The sequence below is a fragment of the Oncorhynchus gorbuscha genome, linkage group LG01 (assembly GCF_021184085.1).
Source record: "Oncorhynchus gorbuscha isolate QuinsamMale2020 ecotype Even-year linkage group LG01, OgorEven_v1.0, whole genome shotgun sequence".
In the NCBI taxonomy this organism is placed as follows: Eukaryota; Metazoa; Chordata; class Actinopteri; order Salmoniformes; family Salmonidae; genus Oncorhynchus; species Oncorhynchus gorbuscha.
This window is the reverse complement of record NC_060173.1, coordinates 117,524,317-117,547,847: the sequence shown is the minus strand read 5'-3', so window position 1 is coordinate 117,547,847 and position 23,531 is coordinate 117,524,317. Positions and strand designations below refer to the sequence as shown.

The 23,531-nt window shown below is 47.9% G+C and overlaps 1 protein-coding gene across 3 annotated transcripts in view; it reads right to left on the bottom strand.

The window, feature by feature from the left end:
* Positions 1–10,122: 10,122 nt before the first annotated feature.
* Positions 10,123–23,531, bottom strand: part of si:ch211-67e16.11 — a 31,284-nt gene continuing 17,875 nt past the window's right edge. For all 3 annotated transcript variants that reach the window (XM_046346785.1, XM_046346862.1, XM_046346947.1), the window contains 2 exons: positions 15,948–16,166; positions 10,123–10,332 (listed from right to left, as the gene is read on the bottom strand). In XM_046346785.1, the coding sequence (XP_046202741.1) occupies positions 10,126–10,332; positions 15,948–16,166 (426 nt within the window). In that variant the 3' untranslated portion in view covers positions 10,123–10,125. The remainder of the gene's footprint in view (positions 10,333–15,947; positions 16,167–23,531) is intronic.

Below are 23,531 nucleotides of genomic sequence, written 5' to 3'. Positions count from 1 at the left end.
CAGATTCAGGTGAGTTGGTCTAGGTTCCTAGGCCAGATTCAGGTGAGTTGGTCTAGGTTCCTAGGCCAGATTCAGGTGAGTTGGTCTAGGTTCCTAGGCCAGATTCAGGTGAGTTGGTCTAGGTTCCTAGGCCAGATTCAGGTGAGTTGGTCTAGGTTCCTAGGCCAGATTCAGGTGAGTTGGTCTAGGTTCCTAGGCCAGATTCAGGTGAGTTGGTCTAGGTTCCTAGGCCAGATTCAGGTGAGTTGGTCTAGGTTCCTAGGCCAGATTCAGGTGAGTTGGTCTAGGTTCCTAGGCCAGATTCAGGTGAGTTGGTCTAGGTTCCTAGGCCAGATTCAGGTGAGTTGGTCTAGGTTCCTAGGCCAGATTCAGGTGAGTTGGTCTAGGTTCCTAGGCCAGATTCAGGTGAGTTGGTCTAGGTTCCTAGGCCAGATTCAGGTGAGTTGGTCTAGGTTCCTAGGCCAGATTCAGGTGAGTTGGTCTAGGTTCCTAGGCCAGATTCAGGTGAGTTGGTCTAGGTTCCTAGGCCAGATTCAGGTGAGTTGGTCTAGGTTCCTAGGCCAGATTCAGGTGAGTTGGTCTAGGTTCCTAGGCCAGATTCAGGTGAGTTGGTCTAGGTTCCTAGGCCAGATTCAGGTGAGTTGGTCTAGGTTCCTAGGCCAGATTCAGGTGAGTTGGTCTAGGTTCCTAGGCCAGATTCAGGTGAGTTGGTCTAGGTTCCTAGGCCAGATTCAGGTGAGTTGGTCTAGGTTCCTAGGCCAGATTCAGGTGAGTTGGTCTAGGTTCCTAGGCCAGATTCAGGTGAGTTGGTCTAGGTTCCTAGGCCAGATTCAGGTGAGTTGGTCTAGGTTCCTAGGCCAGATTCAGGTGAGTTGGTCTAGGTTCCTAGGCCAGATTCAGGTGAGTTGGTCTAGGTTCCTAGGCCAGATTCAGGTGAGTTGGTCTAGGTTCCTAGGCCAGATTCAGGTGAGTTGGTCTAGAGATTCAGGTGAGTTGGTCTAGGTGAGTTGGTCTAGGTTCCTAGGCCAGATTCAGGTGAGTTGGTCTAGGTTCCTAGGCCAGATTCAGGTGAGTTGGTCTAGGTTCCTAGGCCAGATTCAGGTGAGTTGGTCTAGGTTCCTAGGGCAGATTCAGGTGAGTTGGTCTAGGTTCCTAGGCCAGATTCAGGTGAGTTGGTCTAGGTTCCTAGGCCAGATTCAGGTGAGTTGGTCTAGGTTCCTAGGGCAGATTCAGGTGAGTTGGTCTAGGTTCCTAGGCCAGATTCAGGTGAGTTGGTCTAGGTTCCTAGGCCAGATTCAGGTGAGTTGGTCTAGGTTCCTAGGCCAGATTCAGGTGAGTTGGTCTAGGTTCCTAGGCCAGATTCAGGTGAGTTGGTCTAGGTTCCTAGGCCAGATTCAGGTGAGTTGGTCTAGGTTCCTAGGCCAGATTCAGGTGAGTTGGTCTAGGTTCCAAGGCCAGATTCAGGTGAGTTGGTCTAGGTTCCTAGGCCAGATTCAGGTGAGTTGGTCTAGGATCCAAGGCCAGATTCAGGTGAGTTGGTCTAGGTTCCTAGGCCAGATTCAGGTGAGTTGGTCTAGGTTCCTAGGCCAGATTCAGGTGAGTTGGTCTAGGTTCCAAGGCCAGATTCAGGTGAGTTGGTCTAGGTTCCTAGGCCAGATTCAGGTGAGTTGGTGTAGGTTCCTAGGCCAGATTCAGGTGAGTTGGTCTAGGTTCCTAGGCCAGATTCAGGAGAGTTGGTCTAGGTTCCTAGGCCAGATTCAGGTGAGTTGGTCTCGGTTCCTAGGCCAGATTCAGGTGAGTTGGTCTAGGTTCCAAGGCCAGATTCAGGTGAGTTGGTCTAGGTTCCTAGGGCAGATTCAGGTGAGTTGGTCTAGGTTCCTAGGCCAGATTCAGGTGAGTTGGTCTAGGTTCCTAGGCCAGATTCAGGTGAGTTGGTCTAGGTTCCAAGGCCAGATTCAGGTGAGTTGGTCTAGGTTCCAAGGCCAGATTCAGGTGAGTTGGTCTAGGTTCCTAGGCCAGATTCAGGTGAGTTGGTATAGGTTCCTAGGCCAGATTCAGGTGAGTTGGTCTCGGTTCCTAGGGCAGATTCAGGTGAGTTGGTCTCGGTTCCTAGGCCAGATTCAGGTGAGTTGGTCTAGGTTCCTAGGCCAGATTCAGGTGAGTTGGTCTAGGTTCCTAGGCCAGATTCAGGTGAGTTGGTCTAGGTTCCTAGGGCAGATTCAGGTGAGTTGGTCTAGGTTCCTAGGGCAGATTCAGGTGAGTTGGTCTAGGTTCCTAGGGCAGATTCAGGTGAGTTGGTCTAGGTTCCTAGGCCAGATTCAGGAGAGTTGGTCTCGGTTCCTAGGCCAGATTCAGGTGAGTTGGTCTAGGTTCCTAGGCCAGATTCAAGAGAGTTGGTCTCGGTTCCTAGGCCAGATTCGAACCTGTGATCCTGATTTTCAGAGTGAGATACATTTCTGCAGCTCCAAACAACTAGGCTTGTGACAATATATTCAATGAAAATGAATGTTATATCTGATACACTAACCTAAGCAGAAACAAAGCTTTTTACTTAAATGTTATGCTTCCCAGGGACCAAAACATTTACCTAGTTTCTTACACACAGCTTCAAATGTTTATAGTAAACTGCGTCAGATAGCCTCTGACCTCTGACCTCTGTTTGTTTGTCTTTATTATTATTAAGTACGATAGAGGAAACGCCAATGCACTGCAACGTGATCGGTGAAGCTGCTGTTGTTTTATTAAATTAACGACGGCATCCATTTATGAAACACTTGAACAAAGGTAAACAATCAATCGTAAACAAAGTATAATAAATACAAAACATATCTACTCGTGTACAAAAAGGTCATTTATTTTGAATATGTACATCTGCTTGCACAAGCTATGGTTGTAAAATACACAGAACATGTAGGATTTGAAATTCCATCAAACATCCATTAAACTTCAATCGTTGAGCATTAACTTACAAGATTAACAAACAGCATTTATAGAATAGGACATAGGACAAAGGACATAGGACAAAGGACAAACAGTTACATGTATCTGGCCTATATATAAACAAGCTTACATTTCAATCTCATGGGCTATCAAACCCAATAGGGAGGAGTGAGAGAAGATTGAGGGGCGGCAGAATTGCTATGACTGATTGTGGTCTCACATTCATATGCCAAGCATTATCAACACAATGAAACTACGTACAGAGCCTTCAGAAAGTATTCAGACCCCTTGACTTTTTCCACATGTTGTTAGGTTACCTTCTTGTTCTAAATGGTTTTTATATATATATATAATCTCAGCAATCTACACACAATACTCCATAATGACGAAGTGAAAACAGATTTTTAGGGATTGGGAGACAAGTCAGGATCGAGGCAAAGATGAAAGGAGCAAACTACAGAAAGATCCTTGGTGAAAACCTGCTCCAGAGCACTCAGGATCTCTGACTGGGGCGGAGGTTCACCTTCCAACAGGACAACGACCCTAAGCACACAGCCAAGACAACGCAGGAGTGGCTTCGGGACGAGTCTCTGAATGTCCTTGAGTTGTGGGGTATTGTGATATCATTATGGGGTATTGTGATGTCATTATGGGGTATTGTGATGTCATTATGGGGTATTGTGATGTCATTATGGGGTATTGTGATATCATTATGGGGTATTGTGATATCATTATGGGGTATTGTGATGTCATTATGGGGTAGTGTGATGTCATTATGGGGTATTGTGATGTCATTATGGGGTATTGTGATGTCATTATGGGGTATTGTGATGTCATTATGGGGTATTGTGATGTCATTATGGGGTATTGTGATGTCATTATGGGGTATTGTGATGTCATTATGGGGTATTGTGATGTCATTATGGGGTATTGTGATGTCATTATGGGGTATTGTGATGTCATTATGGGGTATTGTGATATCATTATGGGGTATTGTGATGTCATTATGGGGTATTGTGATGTCATTATGGGGTATTGTGTTGTCATTATGGGGTATTGTGATGTCATTATGGGGTATTGTGATGTCATTATGGGGTATTGTGATGTCATTATGGGGTATTGTGATATCATTATGGGGTATTGTGATGTCATTGTGGGTTATTGTGTGTAGATTGATTGAGGGGAAAAAACGATCTAATCAATTTTAGAATAAGGCTGTAACGTAACAAAAACAGTCAAGAGGTCTGAATACTTTCCGAAGGCATGTAGACACAACATTCATACTGTTTATAACGAGCATTATCAACTCAATGAACCATCGTAGACACAACATTCATACTGTTTATGAAATGAAATGAAACGACGAACACAGGAGATCAACATTGTAATGTGTGTGATTGGGGTTGTGATGCAGAAAAAGCAAAGCATGCCAAAGTTCATGAGTGTTGTACATGTGGTCGGGGCTGTCTGTGTTGTCCATGTGGTCGGGGCTGTCTGTGTTGTCCATGTGGTCGGGTCTGTCTGTATTGTCCATGTGGTCGGGTCTGTCTGTATTGTCCATGTGGTCGGGTCTGTCTGTGTTGTCCATGTGGTCGGGGCTGTCTGTATTGTCCATGTGGTCGGGGCTGTCTGTGTTGTCCATGTGGTCGGGTCTGTCTGTATTGTCCATGTGGTCGGGTCTGTCTGTGTTGTCCATGTGGTCGGGTCTGTCTGTGTTGTCCATGTGGTCGGGTCTGTCTGTGTTGTCCATGTGGTCGGGGCTGTCTGTGTTGTCCATGTGGTCGGGTCTGTCTGTATTGTCCATGTGGTCAGGGCTGTCTGTATTGTCCATGTGGTCGGGGCTGTCTGTGTTGTCCATGTGGTCGGGGCTGTCTGTGTTGTCCATGTGGTGGGGTCTGTCTGTATTGTCCATGTGGTCGGGGCTGTCTGTGTTGTCCATGTGGTCGTGTCTGTCTGTGTTGTCCATGTGGTCGGGTCTGTCTGTATTGTCCATGTGGTCGGGGCTGTCTGTATTGTCCATGTGGTCGGGGCTGTCTGTGTTGTCCATGTGGTCGGGTCTGTCTGTGTTGTCGATGTGGTCGGGTCTGTCTGTATTGTCCATGTGGTCGGGGCTGTCTGTGTTGTCCATGTGGTCGGGTCTGTCTGTGTTGTCCATGTGGTCGTGTCTGTCTGTATTGTCCATGTGGTCGGGTCTGTCTGTGTTGTCCATGTGGTCGGGTCTGTCTGTATTGTCCATGTGGTCGGGGCTGTCTGTGTTGTCCATGTGGTCGGGTCTGTCTGTGTTGTCCATGTGGTCGTGTCTGTCTGTATTGTCCATGTGGTCGGGTCTGTCTGTATTGTCCATGTGGTCGGGTCTGTCTGTGTTGTCCATGTGGTCGGGTCTGTCTGTGTTGTCCATGTGGTCGGGTCTGTCTGTGTTGTCCATGTGGTCGGGTCTGTCTGTATTGTCCATGTGGTCGGGGCTGTCTGTATTGTCCATGTGGTCGGGTCTGTCTGTGTTGTCCATGTGGTCGGGTCTGTCTGTATTGTCCATGTGGTCGGGGCTGTCTGTGTTGTCCATGTGGTCGGGTCTATCTGTATTGTCCATGTGGTCGGGGCTGTCTGTATTGTCCATGTGGTCGGGGCTGTCTGTGTTGTCCATGTGGTCGGGTCTGTCTGTGTTGTCCATGTGGTCGGGTCTGTCTGTGTTGTCCATGTGGTCGGGTCTGTCTGTATTGTCCATGTGGTCGGGTCTGTCTGTGTTGTCCATGTGGTGGGGTCTGTCTGTGTTGTCCATGTGGTCGGGTCTGTCTGTGTTGTCCATGTGGTCGGGTCTGTCTGTGTTGTCCATGTGGTCGGGTCTGTCTGTATTGTCCATGTGGTCGGTCTGTCTGTGTTGTCCATGTGGTCGGGTCTGTCTGTGTTGTCCATGTGGTCGGGTCTGTCTGTGTTGTCCATGTGGTCGGGTCTGTCTGTATTGTCCATGTGGTCGGGTCTGTCTGTATTGTCCATGTGGTCGGGTCTGTCTGTGTTGTCCTTGTGGTTGGGTCTGTCTGTGTTGTCCATGTGGTCGGGGCTGTCTGTATTGTCCATGTGGTCGGGTCTGTCTGTGTTGTCCATGTGGTCAGGTCTGTCTGTATTGTCCATGTGGTCTGGTCTGTCTGTATTGTCCATGTGGTTGGGGCTGTCTGTGTTGTCCATGTGGTCGGGGCTGTCTGTGTTGTCCATGTGGTCGGGTCTGTCTGTGTTGTCCTTGTGGTTGGGTCTGTCTGTGTTGTCCATGTGGTCGGGGCTGTCTGTGTTGTCCATGTGGTTGGGGCTGTCTGTATTGTCCATGTGGTCGGGTCTGTCTGTGTTGTCTTTGTGGTTGGGTCTGTCTGTGTTGTACTCTAGATGGATGTGACTGTCCTGTGTGCAGCAGACAGGGTCAGGGAATGTTGTCGGTTTAGAGTTAGAAGAGAAGAGAAGGTAAAGGACAGAGAGAAGAGAAGGTAGGGGACAGAGAGAAGAGAAGTTAGGGGACAGAGGGAAGAGAAGGTAAGGGGACAGAGAGAAGAGAAGTTAGGGGACAGAGAGAAGAGAAGGTAAGGGGACAGAGGGAAGAGAAGGTACGACAGAGATAAAAAAAAGTTAGAAGACAGAGAGAAGAGAAGGTAGACACCTAGCGGTACCAGGAGCAGAGGACAGATATTGGAGTGTGACTGCAATGGAGACAGTCTGCTCTGAGGACAGGGCTGGAGACAGTCTGCTCTGAGGACAGGACTGGAGACCGTCTGCTCTGACGACAGGACTGGAGACGGTCTGCTCTGAGGACAGGGCTGGAGACAGTCTGCTCTGAGGACAGGACTGGAGACCGTCTGCTCTGAGGACAGGACTGGAGACAGTCTGCTCTGAGGACAGGGCTGGAGACAGTCTGCTCTGAGGACAGGGCTGGAGACAGTCTGCTCTGAGGACAGGACTGGAGACAGTCTGCTCTGAGGACAGGACTGGAGACAGTCTGCTCTGAGGACAGGACTGGAGACCGTCTGCTCTGAGGACAGGACTGGAGCAGGCTGTGTTCTCATCATTAAATCATAGAGCAGTAAGCCAACGCTGGACACAGCTGTCTTACTGAGGTGTCTGCTGCCTGGGCTGAGGGCTGTGCTGGGCTGAGGGCTGTCTGGGCTGAGGGCTGTCTGGGCTGAGGGCTGTCTGGGCTGAGGGCTGTGCTGGGCTGAGGGCTGTCTGGGCTGAGGGCTGTCTGGGCTGAGGGCTGTCTGGGCTGAGGGCTGTCTGGGCTGAGGGCTGTGCTGGGCTGAGGGCTGTCTGGGCTGAGGGCTGTCTGGGCTGAGGGCTGTGCTGGGCTGAGGGCTGTGCTGGGCTGAGGGCTGTCTGGGCTGAGGGCTGTGCTGGGCTGAGGGCTGTCTGGGCTGTGGGCTGTCTGGGCTGAGGGCTGTGCTGGGCTGAGGGCTGTGCTGGGCTTGGTTGCTCTGGGAGAAATGTTAAAGCGGTCATGATGTGTTGCAGAGTGACAATATTTAAATATCTAAAGTAGTGCACTGTGTAGGGAATACGCTCTGGTCTAAAGTAGTGCACTGTGTAGGGAATAGGGTGGCCCTGGGGACGTATGATTTGTCATCTTGTTCAGGGACCTATAGAGGGAGGTAAAGTCGTCCAGAGGCTCTGGTGTCCTCTATCTGAACCTCTTCACAGTCTGTACCCAACCGTCAGGAGCTGCCGCTAGCTGGCACAGGACAGGATGGTCCTCTTGGGACGTTTCCCACTCCTCTACTCCCTGTCCGTCACAAAGCGTCCGTGGTGATGATGCCGGGGTTCAGAGTGAGGACAATCAAACACGCCGTCCTGTCCTCTTCCCCCGTCCGCTCCTCTTCCCTCCCTGATACACATTTAACTGTCAGAGTCCCTCTCTCTCCGGTCCTTGGTACAGATCTGAAAGTGTCCTTTCCTGGTGCAAAATTAGGGCTGGGAATCGCCAGGGAACTCACGATACGATAATTATCACGATACTTAGGTGCCGATACGAAATGTATTGCTATTCTCACTATTCTCACGATTCTATATATTTTGTGATTCGATACTTGATTGTGATTTGAAGCTGTATACATATTGCTCACTATATGTCAGTTAGATTTGATCAGTCATTGAAATAAAAGTGCTGAAAACACTGTATGTTGGCTCACTATTTAAAAAGAAAGAGAACAAGCTAGTACAGCCGACAAGAGCTAGCTAACACTACCTAGCTCCAGCTAACACTACCTAGCTCCAGCTAACACTACCTAGCTCTAGCTAACACTACCTAGCTCCAGCTAACACTACCTAGCTCTAGCTAACACGACCTAGCTCCAGCTAACACTACCTAGCTCCAGCTAACACTACCTAGCTCCAGCTAACACTACCTAGCTCCAGCTAACACTACCTAGCTCCAGCTAACACGACCTAGCTCTAGCTAACACTACCTAGCTCTAGCTAACACGACCTAGCTCCAGCTAACACTACCTTCCTCTAGCTAACACGACCTAGCTCCAGCTAACACGACCTAGCTCCAGCTAACACTACCTAGCTCTAGCTAACACTACCTAGCTCTAGCTAACACTACCTAGCTCCAGCTAACACTACCTAGCTCTAGCTAACACGACCTAGAAAAAAATAAGGCAGGTTGTTTTTTTATTTCATTTTTATTTTTTTTAAATCGATACTTGAAGTCAAAGTATCAATTATAATATCGTCAATAATAATATTGCGAAATGTAACGAGACTTTTTTCCTCCATCACTAGCACAAATCCTGCGGTACTATGTGGGCTCAAAAGATACACTTAAATAAGAATGTGTTGTAACAGAAACGACTCCCGATGACAAGCCATCATCTGGTGTGTGATTGACAAAGCAACTAGCCTTTTCTGTGATTCGGTCTGTGTGTTGTCTATTGTCTTGTTATTTGTGTCTGTCTGTGTTGTTATTTGTGTCTGTCTGTGTGTGGTCTTCTCTTGTTTTGTTAGGTATGTCTGTCTGTGTGTGTGTGTGAGTCTGAGTGTTCTTTCAAAATAAAATTCTGTCCAGGGGTCTGTGTCAGTTCTGGATGTGGTTCTGGTACCACAAGGTGCTGTGAAGGTTCTTGTTGTGGTTCTGGTACCACAGACCGGTGGGGAGGTTCTAGTTGTGATTCTGGTACCATAGGGCGGTGGGGAGGTTCTGGTTGTGGTTCTGGTACCACAGGGCGGTGGGGAGGTACTGGTTCTAGTTGTGGTTCTGGTACCACAGGGTGATGGGGAGATTCAGGTCCTGGTAGCACAGGAGAGTGGTGAGGTTCTGGTTGTGGTTCTGGTACCACAGGGTGATGGGGAGGATCTGGCCCTGGTACCACAGGGACAGTGGGGATGATCTGGGCCTGGTACCACAGGAGAGTGGGGAGGATCTGGTCCTGGTACCACAGTGTGGTGGGGAGGTTCAGGTCCTGGTAGCACAGGAGAGTGGGGAGGTTCAGGTTCTGGTACCACAGGAAAGTGGGGAGGTTCAGGACCTGGTAGCACAGGACAGTGGGGAGGTTCAGGTCCTGGTACCACAGTGTGGTGGGGAGGTTCAGGTCCTGGTAGCACAGGAGAGTGGGGAGGTTCAGGTTCTGGTACCACATTGTGGTGGGGAGGTTGTGGTCCTGGTACCACATTGTGGTGGGGAGGTTCAGGTCCTGGTACCACAGGAGAGTGGGGAGGATCTGGTCCTTGTACCATAGGACAGTGGGGAGGATCTGGTCCTGGTACCATAAGGTGATGAGAAGGTTATGGTTGTGGTTCTGGAACCACAGGGGGGGGGGGGTTCTGGCACCACAGGACGGTGGGGATGTTCTAGCTGTGGTTCTGATACCACAGGGCGGTGGGGAGGTACTGGTTCTAGTTGTGGTTCTGGTACCACAGGAGAGTGGGGAGGTTCTGGTTCTGGTACCACATGGCGGTGTGGAGATTCTGGTGTGGTTCTGATGCCACAGTATGATGGGAAGGTTCTGGTTGTGGTTCTGGTACCACAGGGTGGTGGGGGGGTTCTGGTACCATTGGGCAGTGGGGAGGTTCTGGTTGTAGTTCTTGTACCACAGGATGATGGGTAGGTTCTAGTTGTGGTTTATGGTTCTGGTACCATAGGTCGGTGCAGAGGTTCTGATATCACATGGCGATGGGAAGGTTCTGATTCTGGTATCACAGGGTGATCGGGAGGATCTAGTTGTGGTTCTGGTACCACAGAGCAGTGGGGAGGTTCTGGTTCTGGTTCTGGTACCACAGAGCGGTGGGGAGGTTCTGACAGCCCATGTACTCCTTCCTCATCTCTGCTTCGCTCAGAGGTGGAGTTGTGTTACAGGGCGCACCAGATAGGTTGACATCCAAAAGGCTGGATTTGGGGTCGAGGAGGCGGTACATCCCTGAATCCTGAGAGGAGATGGGAGGAAGAAGAGGGTCAGGTCAAATGACTGATGGTGGTGGTGGTTCAGGAAGCTTCATAACAATTGTATATTTTGTTATCTCTTCTCAGTGGGTAGCGCTGGCTGTAAAGACATCGTTTTAATCCATTTTAAATAAACCCAGTCAGTAACACAGCAGTATAACGTTTTACCCCAGTAAATTTTATAGATCATTTTGTTATCTCTTCTCAGTGGGTAGATGGCTGTAAAGACTCGTTTTAATCCATTTTAAATAAACCCAGTCAGTAACACAGCAGTATAACGTTTTACCCCAGTAAATTTTATAGATCATTTTGTTATCTCTTCTCAGTGGGTGGGTAGCTGGCTGTAAAGACATCGTTTTAATCCATTTTAAATAAACCCAGTCAGTAACACAGCAGTATAACGTTTTACCCCAGTAAATTTTATAGATCATTTTGTTATCTCTTCTCAGTGGGTAGCGCTGGCTGTAAAGACATCGTTTTAATCCATTTTAAATAAACCCAGTCAGTAACACAGCAGTATAACGTTTTACCCCAGTAAATTTTATAGATCATTTTGTTATCTCTTCTCAGTGGGTAGCGCTGGCTGTAAAGACATCGTTTTAATCCATTTTAAATAAACCCAGTCAGTAACACAGCAGTATAACGTTTTACCCCAGTAAATTTTATAGATCATTTTGTTATCTCTTCTCAGTGGGTAGCGCTGGCTGTAAAGACATCGTTTTAATCCATTTTAAATAAACCCAGTCAGTAACACAGCAGTATAACGTTTTACCCCAGTAAATTTTATAGATCATTTTGTTATCTCTTCTCAGTGGGTAGCGCTGGCTGTAAAGACATCGTTTTGATCCATTTTAAATAAACCCAGTCAGTAACACAGCAGTATAACGTTTTACCCCAGTAAATTTTATAGATCATTTTGTTATCTCTTCTCAGTGGGTAGCGCTGGCTGTAAAGACATCGTTTTAATCCATTTTAAATAAACCCAGTCAGTAACACAGCAGTATAACGTTTTACCCCAGTAAATTTTATAGATCATTTTGTTATCTCTTCTCAGTGGGTAGCGCTGGCTGTAAAGACATCGTTTTAATCCATTTTAAATAAACCCAGTCAGTAACACAGCAGTATAACGTTTTACCCCAGTAAATTTTATAGATCATTTTGTTATCTCTTCTCAGTGGGTAGCGCTGGCTGTAAAGACATCGTTTTAATCCATTTTAAGAAATCAATAGAAAAAGAACAATAAATAAATAGACAATGAATAATGGTAACTTGGCTAAATACACAGGGTACCTGTACCGGTTGGATGTGTAGGGGCACGAGGTAATTGAGGTAGCTACAGTACCAGTCAACAGTTTGGACACACCTACTCATTCAAGGTTTTTCTTTATTTTTTTTACTATTTTCTACATAGTAGTATAATAGTGAAGACATCAAAACTATGAAATAACACATATGGAATCATGTAGTAGCCCCCAAAAAGTGTTCAACAAATCTAAATATGTTTTAGATTTTAGATTCTTCAAAGTAGCCTCCTTTTGCCCTGCACATGCTTGGGATTCTCTCAACCAGCTTCACCTGGAATGCTTTTCCAACAGTATTGAAGGAGTTCCCACGTATGCTGAGCACTTGTTGGCTGCTTATCCTTCACTCTGCGATCCAACTCCTCCCAAACCATCTCAAATGGGTTGAGGTCGGGTGATTGTGAAGGCCAGATCATCTGATGCAACACTCCATAAATCTCCTTCTTGGTCAAATAGCCCTTACACAGCATGGAGGTGTGCTGGGTCAATGTCCTGCTGAAAAACAAACAATAGTCCCAGATGTAGTTGTAAACCAGATGGGATGGCGAATTGCTGCAGAATGCTGTGGTAGCCGTGCTGGTTAAGTGTGGCTTGAATTCTAAATAAATCACAGACAGTGTCACCAGTAAAGCACCATCACACCGCCTCCTCCATGCTTCACGGTGGGAACTGTCTCTTTGCTTATTTGAGCTGTTCCTGCCGTAATGTTGACTTGGTCTTTTACCAAACAGGGCCGTCTTCAACTGATCAAACACATTAAGAAGGAAATACTTGCAATTTTTAACAAGGCGCACACCTGTTAATTGAAATGCATTCCAGATGACAACCAAAACAAATAAAAAAATAGTTATTTTCTTTATTTGAGATTCTTCAAAGCAGCTGCCCTTTTGCCTTGATGACAGCTTTACACACTCCTGGCATTCTCTCAACCAGCTTCATGAGGTAGTCACCTGGAATTCTTTACTACATGATTCCATATGTATATTATTTCATAGTTTTTATGTCTTCACTGTCATTCGACTGTGTAGAAAATAGTAAAAGTAAAGAAAAACCCTTGAATGACTAGGTGTGTCCAAACCCTGAGTAGGTGTGTCCAAACCCTGAGTAGGTGTGTCCAAACCCTGAGTAGGTGTGTCCAAACCCTGAGTAGGTGTGTCCAAACCCTGAGTAGGTGTGTCCAAACTTTTGACTGGTACTGTATGTACATAAAGGTAGAGGTAAAGTAACTAGGCAACAGGATAGATAATAGACAGTAACAGCAGTATATTGTAGGTAGGGGTAAAGGATAGATAATAGACAGTAGCAGCAGTATACTGTAGGTAGGGGTAAAGGATAGATAATAGACAGTAACAGCAGTATACTGTAGGTCAAATCAAATCAAATTGTATTTGTCACATTCACATGGTTAGCAGATGTTAATGCGAGTGTAGCGAAATGCTTGTGCTTCTAGTTCCGACAATGCAGTGATAACCAACAAGTAATCTAACTAACAATTCCAAAACTACTGTCTTATACACAGTGTAAGGGGATAAAGAATATGTACATAAGGATATATGAATGAGTGATGGTACAGGGCAGCATACAGTAGATGGTATCGAGTACAGTATATACATATGAGATGAGTATGTAGACAAAGTAAACAAAGTGGCATAGTTAAAGTGGCTAGTGATACATGTATTACATAAGGATGCAGTCGATCATATAGAGTACAGTATATACGTATGCATATGAGATGAATAATGTAGGGTAAGTAACATTATATAAGGTAGCATTGTTTAAAGTGGCTAGTGATATATTTACATCATTTCCCATCAATTCCCATTATTAAAGTGGCTGGAGTTGGGTCAGTGTCAATGACAGTGTGTTGGCAGCAGCCACTCAATGTTAGTGGTGGCTGTTTAACAGTCTGATGGCCTTGAGATAGAAGCTGTTTTTCAGTCTCTCGGTCCCAGCTTTGATGCACCTGTACTGACCTCGCCTTCTGGATGATTGCGGGGTGAACAGGCAGTGGCTTGGGTGGTTGATGTCCTTGATGATCTTTATGGCCTTCCTGTAACATCGGGTGGTGTAGGTGTCCTGGAGGGCAGGTAGTTTGCCCCCGGTGATGCGTTGTGCAGACCTCACTACCCTCTGGAGAGCCTTACGGTTGAGGGCGGAGCAGTTGCCGTACCAGGCGGTGATACATCCCGCCAGGATGCTCTCGATTGTGCATCTGTAGAAGTTTGTAAGTGCTTTTGGTGACAAGCCGAATTTCTTCAGCCTCCTGAGGTTGAAGAGGCGCTGCTGCGCCTTCTTCACGACGCTGTCAGTGTGAGTGGACCAATTCAGTTTATCTGTGATGTGTATGCCGAGGAACTTAAAACTTGCTACCCTCTCCACTACTGTTCCATCGATGAGGATAGGGGGGTGTTCCCTCTGCTGTTTCCTGAAGTCCACAATCATCTCCTTAGTTTTGTTGACGTTGAGTGTGAGGTTATTTTCCTGACACCACACTCCGAGGGCCCTCACCTCCTCCCTGTAGGCCGTCTCGTCGTTGTTGGTAATCAAGCCTACCATTGTTGTGTCGTCCTCAAACTTGATGATTGAGTTGGAGGCGTGCGTGGCCACGCAGTCGTGGGTGAACAGGGAGTACAGGAGAGGGCTCAGAACGCACCCTTGTGGGGCCCCCGTGTTGAGGATCAGCGGGGAGGAGATGTTGTTGCCTACCCTCACCACCTGGGGGCAGCCCGTCAGGAAGTCCAGTACCCAGTTGCACAGGGCGGGGTCGAGACCCAGGGTCTCGAGCTTGATGACGAGTTTGGAGGGTACTATGGTGTTGAATGCCGAGCTGTACTCGATGAACAGCATTCTCACATAGGTATTCCTCTTGTCCAGGTGGGTTAGGGCAGTGTGCAGTGTGGTTGAGATTGCGTCGTCTGTGGACCTATTTGGGCGGTAAGCAAATTGGAGTGGGTCTAGGGTGTCAGGTAGGGTGGAGGTGATATGGTCCTTGACTAGTCTCTCAAAGCACTTCATGATGACGGAAGTGAGTGCTACGGGGTAAAGGATAGATAATAGACAGTAGCAGCAGGGTATGTGATGAGTGAAAAGAGTTAGTGCCAAAAGGGTTGATGCTGGTATAGAAGTCCTGTATGGCAGAAAGCTTGGCCCCAGTGATGTCCTGGGCCGTACGCACAACCCTCAGTAGTGGTTAGCGGTTGGATGCCGAGCAGTTGCCATTTGATGCAGCCAGTGAAATACTCTCAATGGTGCAGCTGTAGAACCTATTGTGTTGTTGTTATTGTTGTTTTTTTGTTGAATTTTACCCCTTTTTCTCCCCAATTTGATGGTATCCAATTGTTGTAGTAGCTACTATCTTGTCTCATCGCTACAACTCCCATACGGGCTCGGGGGAGACGAAGGTTGAAAGTCATGCGTCCTCCGAAACACAACCCAACCAGGCCGCACTGCTTCTTAACACAGCGCCATCCAACCCGGAAGCCAACCGCACCAATGTGTCGGAGGAAACACCGTGCACCTGGCAACCTTGGTTAGCGTGCACTGTGCCCGGCCCGCCACAGGAGTCGCTGGTGCACGATGAGACAAGGATATCCCAATCCCTCTCTAACCCGGACGACGCTATGCCAATTGTGCGTCGACCCACGGACCTCCCGGTCGCTCTAACCCGGTCGCGGCCGGTAACGACAGAGCCTTGGCGCGAACCCAGAGTCTCTGGTGGCACAGCCTTTTAAGGATCTGACTGGTGGAAGGGCAGTTGTTGTGCCGTCTTCACGACTGTGTTGGTGTGTTTGGACCATAGTCCCGTGGCCACCGAGAAACTTGAAGCTCTCGAAACCTGCTGCGCTTACAGCCCCCCGTCAATGTGGATGTTGGGGGTGTGCTCGGACCTCTGTTTCCCGTAGTCCATGATCAGCTCCTTTGTTTTGCTGACGTTGAGGTAAAGATTATTGTCCTAAAACCATGATGGTTTTCAAGCCCTGCCACATCCGACGGGCGTCAGAGACGGTGTAGTAGGATTCCATCTTAGTACTGTATTGATGCTTTGCCTGTTTGATGGTTCGTCTGAGGGCGTAGCGGGATTTCTCATAAGTGTCCGGGTCAGAGTCCCGCTCCTTGAAAGCTGCAGCTCTAGTCTTTAGCTCATTGCGGATGTTGCCTGTAATCCATGGCTTCTGGTTGCAGGGTGCATGTTGTGCAGGGTGTGTGTGTGTTGTCTAGGGTGTGTGTGTGTTGTCTAGGGTGTGTGTGTGTGTTGTGCAGGGTGTGTGTTGTGCAGGGTGGGCGTACGTGTTGCATACCTTACTCAGGTGGTCTCTAAGGCATGTTGCTGGGTGCAGCGAGGCCCAGCTGTCGGCTATGTTGAGCAGCACCACATTCAGGTGTTTCAGAGATGCTTTCAGTCTCTTACTGAGCGCCCCGCTGTAACTCTGCTCTACGAAGACTAGTACTCGTCTCGCCCTGCAGCCTGCCAAGTCCGCTAGCAGCTCTCCCACACTGTAGCGCTCCTTCAGGTCCGCCTGCATTAGGGGCGAGAGGAAAAACCAAATGATCACCCATCACCGTCTATATCTAAACATACAGGTTCAACCCTGCTGTTTCATATTCAGCCATCAGCTCACCCACAGAGGAATCCTGGGGAGAGGGAGACAAGCAGTCACACAACGCCGATCTGTCACAGTCTTACGGGTAATTGCTTACGTTCTCAATGCCAGCATGAGAAGCACACTGGTGTTCTAAAAGTTCCTAACCTAAATACGCTTTAGCCGTAATCTCAGAACCTCCCCCCAAAAAAACTATTCTGCCATGAGGTTATTTCAAACCTGTTCAAACTGACATTCAAATGGATGGAGCATGAAATATCGACTAGCAACAAATCCTAGGGGGTGCTAGATCGATGTGTCAGAAGGTGTTGTAGATCAGGAACGTTCTCGAGCTGATCTGATGGCCCAGTGGGACAAGCATTAGAGAGAAGAATTACATATACAAACCAAGGAGCTTTACCCATGCAGGCGTTCACTGTCTGCTCTGCTCTGATTCTTGTCTGGTGTCTATAGTCTCTATAGTCTAAACGGTCTCTATAGTCTAAATAGTCTCTATAGTCTCTATGGGCTAAACAGTCTCTATAGTCTAAATAGTCTCTATAGTCTAAACGGTCTCTATAGTCTAAATAGTCTCTATAGTCTCTATAGTCTAAACGGTCTCTATGTCTCTATAATCTAAACAGTCTCTATAGTCTCTATAGTCTAAACGGTCTCTATAGTCTCTATAGGCTAAACAGTCTCTATAGTCTCTATGGTATGAATGGTCTCTATAGTCTCTATAGTCTCTATAGTCTCTATAGTCTAAATAGTCTCTATAGTCTAAATAGTCTCTACAGTCTCTATAATCTAAACGGTCTCTATAGTCTCTATGGGCTAAATGGTCTCTATAGTCTCTATAGTCTAAATAGTCTCTATAGTCTAAATAGTCTCTACAGTCTCTATAGTCTCTATAATCTAAACAGTCTCTATAGTCTCTATAGTCTAAGTAGTCTCTATAGTCTAAACGGTCTCTATAGTCTAAATAGTCTCTATAGTCTCTATAGTCTAAACGGTCTCTATAGTCTCTATAATCTAAACAGTCTCTATAGTCTAAACGGTATCTATAGTCTCTATAGGCTAAACAGTCTCTATAGTCTCTATGGTATGAATGGTCTCTATAGTCTCTATAGTCTCTATAGTCTCTATAGTCTAAATAGTCTAAATAGTCTCTACAGTCTCTATAGTCTCTATAATCTAAACAGTCTCTATAGTCTCTATAGGCTAAACAGTCTCTATAGTCTCTATAGTATAAATGGTCTCTATAGTCTAAATAGTCTCTACAGTCTCTATAGTCTCTATAATCTAAACAGTCTCTATAGTCTCTATAGTCTAAATGGTCTCTATAGTCTCTATAGGCTAAACAGTCTCTATAGTCTCTATGGTATGAATGGTCTCTATAGTCTCTATAGTCTAAATAGTCTAAATAGTCTCTACAGTCTCTATAGTCTCTATAATCTAAACGGTCTCTATAGTCTATATAGGCTAAACAGTCTCTATAGTCTCTATAGTATGAATGGTCTCTATAGTCTCTATAATCTAAACGGTCTCTATAGTCTCTACGGTCTCTATAGCCTCTATAGTCTAGAGAGCCTATAGTCCATACGGTCTCTATAGTCTCTACAGTCTCTACAGTCTCTACAGTCTCAACAACCCGGTCGCATTCACAGGTAGTATCACATTTTCCCTTCATTTCATTACAGTACAACGGTTTGATTTGTTTGTTCGTAGCTAGCTACATAGCTAGTTACATAGCCGTCTTTGTATCAAAGATAATTGTGTAGTCTAGAGCGATTTTCTAGGTTAGCTAGCCAGCTATTATCGTTCTTTTAACGCAACGTAACGTAAACAACACTACTAGCTAGCCAGCTAGCCCCCAAATAGCAGCACTGCAGAAACTATTACACTCAACGGAACGACTTGATTAGTGTAGTGTCAACAACGCACCCACTGCCAGCTAGCCTACTTCAGCAGTACTGTATCATTTTAATAATTTTAGTCAATAAGATTCTTGCTACGTAGCTTAACTTTCTGAACATTCGAGACGTGTAGTCCACTTGTCATTCCAATCTCCTTTGCATTAGCGTAGCCTCTTCTGTAGCCTGTCAACTATGTGTCTGTTTATCCCTGTTCTCTCCTCTCTGCACAGACCATACAAACGCTCCACACCGCGTGGCCGCGGCCACCCTAATCTGGTGGTCCCAGCGCGCACGACCCACGTGGAGTTCCAGATCTCCGGTAGCCTCTGGAACTGCCAATCTGCGGTCAACAAGGCAGAGTTCATCTCAGCCTATGCCTCCCTCCAGTCCCTCGACTTCTTGGCACTGACGGAAACATGGATCACCACAGACAACACTGCTACTCCTACTGCTCTCTCTTCGTCCGCCCACGTGTTCTCGCACACCCCGAGAGCTTCTGGTCAGCGGGGTGGTGGCACCGGGATCCTCATCTCTCCCAAGTGGTCATTCTCTCTTTCTCCCCTTACCCATCTGTCTATCGCCTCCTTTGAATTCCATGCTGTCACAGTTACCAGCCCTTTCAAGCTTAACATCCTTATCATTTATCGCCCTCCAGGTTCCCTCGGAGAGTTCATCAATGAGCTTGATGCCTTGATAAGCTCCTTTCCTGAGGACGGCTCACCTCTCACAGTTCTGGGCGACTTTAACCTCCCCACGTCTACCTTTGACTCATTCCTCTCTGCCTCCTTCTTTCCACTCCTCTCCTCTTTTGACCTCACCCTCTCACCTTCCCCCCCTACTCACAAGGCAGGCAATACGCTCGACCTCATCTTTACTAGATGCTGTTTTTCCACTAACCTCATTGCAACTCCCCTCCAAGTCTCCGACCACTACCTTGTATCCTTTTCCCTCTCGCTCTCATCCAACACCTCCCACACTGCCCCTACTCGGATGGTATCGCGCCATCCCAACCTTCGCTCTCTCTCCCCCGCTACTCTCTCCTCTTCCATCCTATCATCTCTTCCCTCCGCTCAAACCTTCTCCAACCTATCTCCTGATTCTGCCTCCTCAACCCTCCTCTCCTCCCTCTCTGCATCCTTTGACTCTCTATGTCCCCTATCCTCCAGGCCGGCTCGGTCCTCCCCTCCCGCTCCATGGCTCGATGACTCATTGCGAGTTCACAGAACAGGGCTCCGGGCAGCCGAGCGGAAATGGAGGAAAACTCGCCTCCCTGCGGACCTGGCATCCTTTCACTCCCTCCTCTCTACATTTTCCTCCTCTGTCTCTGCTGCTAAAGCCACTTTCTACCACGCTAAATTCCAAGCATCTGCCTCTAACCCTAGGAAGCTCTTTGCCACCTTCTCCTCCCTCCTGAATCCTCCTCCCCCTCCCCCCCCCTCTCTGCAGATGACTTCGTCAACCATTTTGAAAAGAAGGTTGACGACATCCGATCCTCGTTTGCTAAGTCAAACGACACCGCTGGTTCTGCTCACACTGCCCTACCCTGTGCTCTGACCTCTTTCTCCCCTCTCTCTCCAGATGAAATCTCGCGTCTTGTGACGGCCGGCCGCCCAACAACCTGCCCGCTTGACCCTATCCCCTCCTCTCTTCTCCAGACCATTTCCGGAGACCTTCTCCCTTACCTCACCTCGCTCATCAACTCATCCCTGACCGCTGGCTACGTCCCTTCCGTCTTCAAGAGAGCGAGAGTTGCACCCCTTCTGAAAAAACCTACACTCGATCCCTCCGATGTCAACAATTACAGACCAGTATCCCTTCTTTCTTTTCTCTCCAAAACTCTTGAACGTGCCGTCCTTGGCCAGCTCTCCCGCTATCTCTCCCTGAATGACCTTCTTGATCCAAATCAGTCAGGTTTCAAGACTAGTCATTCAACTGAGACTGCTCTCCTCTGTATCACGGAGGTGCTCCGCACTGCTAAAGCTAACTCTCTCTCCTCTGCTCTCATCCTTCTAGATCTATCGGCTGCCTTCGATGCTGTGAACCATCAGATCCTCCTCTCTACCCTCTCCGAGTTGGGCATCTCCGGCGCGGCCCACGCTTGGATTGCATCCTACCTGACAGGTCGCTCCTACCAGGTGGCGTGGCGAGAATCTGTCTCCTCACCATGCGCTCTCACCACTGGTGTCCCCCAGGGCTCTGTTCTAGGCCCTCTCCTATTCTCGCTATACACCAAGTCACTTGGCTCTCTCATAACCTCACATGGTCTCTCCTATCATTGCTATGCAGATGACACACAACTAATCTTCTCCTTTCCCCCTTCTGATGACCAGGTGGCGAATCGCATCTCTGCATGTCTGGCAGACATATCAGTGTGGATGACGGATCACCACCTCAAGCTGAACCTCGGCAAGACGGAGCTGCTCTTCCTCCCGGGGAAGGACTGCCCGTTCCATGATCTCGCCATCACGGTTGACAACTCCATTGTGTCCTCCTCCCAGAGCGCTAAGAACCTTGGCGTGATCCTGGACAACACCCTGTCTTTCTCAACCAACATCAAGGCGGTGGCCCGTTCCTGTAGGTTCATGCTCTACAACATCCGCAGAGTACGACCCTGCCTCACACAGGAAGCGGCGCAGGTCCTAATCCAGGCACTTGTCATCTCCCGTCTGGATTACTGCAACTCACTGTTGGCTGGGCTCCCTGCCTGTGCCATTAAACCCCTTCAACTCATCCAGAACGCCGCAGCCCGTCTGGTGTTCAACCTTCCCAAGTTCTCACACGTCACCCCGCTCCTCCGTTCTCTCCACTGGCTTCCAGTTGAAGCTCGCATCCGCTACAAGACCATGGTGCTTGCCTATGGAGCTGTGAGGGGAACGGCACCTCAGTACCTCCAGGCTCTGATCAGGCCCTACACCCAAACAAGGGCACAGCGTTCATCCACCTCTGGCCTGCTCGCCTCCCTACCACTGAGGAAGTACAGCTCCCGCTCAGCCCAGTCAAAACTGTTCGCTGCTCTGGCCCCCCAATGGTGGAACAAACTCCCTCACGACGCCAGGACAGCGGAGTCAATCACCACCTTCCGGAGACACCTGAAACCCCACCTCTTCAAGGAATACCTAGGATAGGATAAGTATCCCTCTCACCCCCCCCTTTAAGATTTAGATGCACTATTGTAAAGTGACTGTTCCACTGGATGTCATAAGGTGAATGCACCAATTTGTAAGTCGCTCTGGATAAGAGCGTCTGCTAAATGACTTAAATGTAAATGTAAATGTCTCCACAGTCTCTACAGTCTATATAGTATCTATGGTCTCTATAGTCTAAATGGTCTCTATGGTCTCTATGGTCTCTACGGTCTCTACAGTCTCTACAGTTTCTATAGTCTAAATGGTCTATAAGGCCTCGGGCCTTATATAGGCAACACCTGGTATGGTGGGCGAGTCCGAGCTAACCAAGCTAGTTGGTGATGTTAACAGTGACATTTCTGTTGATGGCACAGAAGAACTCTTCGTGGTTCTGGTCCTGGTTGATGACAAGAGTGGAAGAACTCTTCGTGGTTCTGGTCCTGGTTGATGACAAGAGTGGAAGAACTCTTCGTGGTTCTGGTCCTGGTTGATGACAAGAGTGGAAGAACTCTTCGTGGTTCTGGTCCTGGTTGATGACAAGAGTGGAAGAACTGTCAATGGCACTCCAGCAATGTCTGCTCTCCATGTTAGGCTGCCAATAAATCTTGAGTGAACTCTCACACCGTTGGCCACTCGTTGACATTATTTCCCTTGCCTCCAGGCATGCATCAATTAACTTTTGTATGAGCGTGTATAGCACATGGGGATGTGTGAACCTTACTCCTCAGCCTGAAGTGTCCCCACTTGTGCCAGCGAAAAGCTAGCTTTTCACATGACGCCAACTGGTAGCCGCTTCTGGACGGCGATCAATCTGAGCCTTGTGTGTCTTATGAAAGACTCTGAGGAGGGTCGTTGATCTTATGGTTCAACCCCGCAGGAGACCCGTGAGGGTCGTTGATGTTATGGTTCAACCCGGCAGGAGGCCCGTGAGGGTCGTTGATGTTATGGTTCAACCCGGCAGGAGACCCGTGAGGGTCGTTGATGTTATGGTTCAACCCGGCAGGAGGCCCGTGAGGGTCGTTGATGTTATGGTTCAACCCGGCAGGAGACCCGTGAGGGTCGTTGATATTATGGTTCAACCCGGCAGGAGACCCGTGAGGGTCGTTGATGTTATGGTTCAACCCGGCAGGAGACCCGTGAGGGTCGTTGATGTTATGGTTCAACCCGGCAGGAGGCCCGTGAGGGTCGTTGATGTTATGATTCAACCCGGCAGGAGACCCTTGAGGGTCGTTGATGTTATGGTTCAACCCGGCAGGAGGCCCTTGAGGGTCGTTGATGTTACGATTCAACTCAACACTTTACTCTTAGTATTCCTCATACTCCCATAAAACTCCCGCAGGATAGCGTTTAACCGTTCTTTTGTCGTTGTCTCAGATTCAACAGAGAAAGCTATGCCCTTTTCTTGCTCCCGAGTGGCGCATGGGTCTAAGGCACTGCATCTCAGTGCAAGAGGCATCACTACAGTCCCTAGTTTGAATCCAGGCTGCATCATATCTGGCTGTGATTGGGGGTCCCATAGGGTGGTGAATAATTGGCCCAGCATCGTCCGGGTTTGGCCGGGGTAGGCCGTCATTGTAAATAAGAATTTGTTCTTAACTGACTTGCCTACTAAAATAAATAAAAATGTCTTTTAGCCAGTCGCAGTAACATTTCAGTGCCCAGTTAGTCTGTGTTGGCTTCAATACGGCTCTTTTCCAGGGTGTTTTCCTCCACTCGTTCGTGTCGACTGGTTATTATGGGATTGTTGTCCCCTCCAATCTCCTGTTCCTACCACTCTTTAAAATGCATGTTAAATTCATGTTGAACACACCAGTGCTGGTCAATTAATGAATGGAATTCGGAGTGTTTACGGTTTCCATGGTGAATAATTAGTTTCAAATTCATTCTTGGGTTTCTAGTTTACAGGCATGGGAGAGATTGCATTTTTAAAATGATACATTGTTGCACATGTCGTAGAGGTAGACAGGTAACACAACCCCCAGCTGTTGCAAACCAAATAGTAGCATGGAAAAATAATGTGTTTTCCCGAGAGAGATGAAGTTCATGACAGTGGAATTATGACATAAACACCTCATAGCATTTTGCAGAAGTCCCACAACTCCTAGGCAGTCAGTTAGTGACTACAGGATGGAGTCAGTTAGTGACTACAGGATGGAGTCAGTTAGTGACTACAGGATGGAATCAGTTAGTGACTACAGGATGGAATCAGTTAGTGACTACAGGATGGAGTCATTGACTACAGGATGGAATCAGTTAGTGAC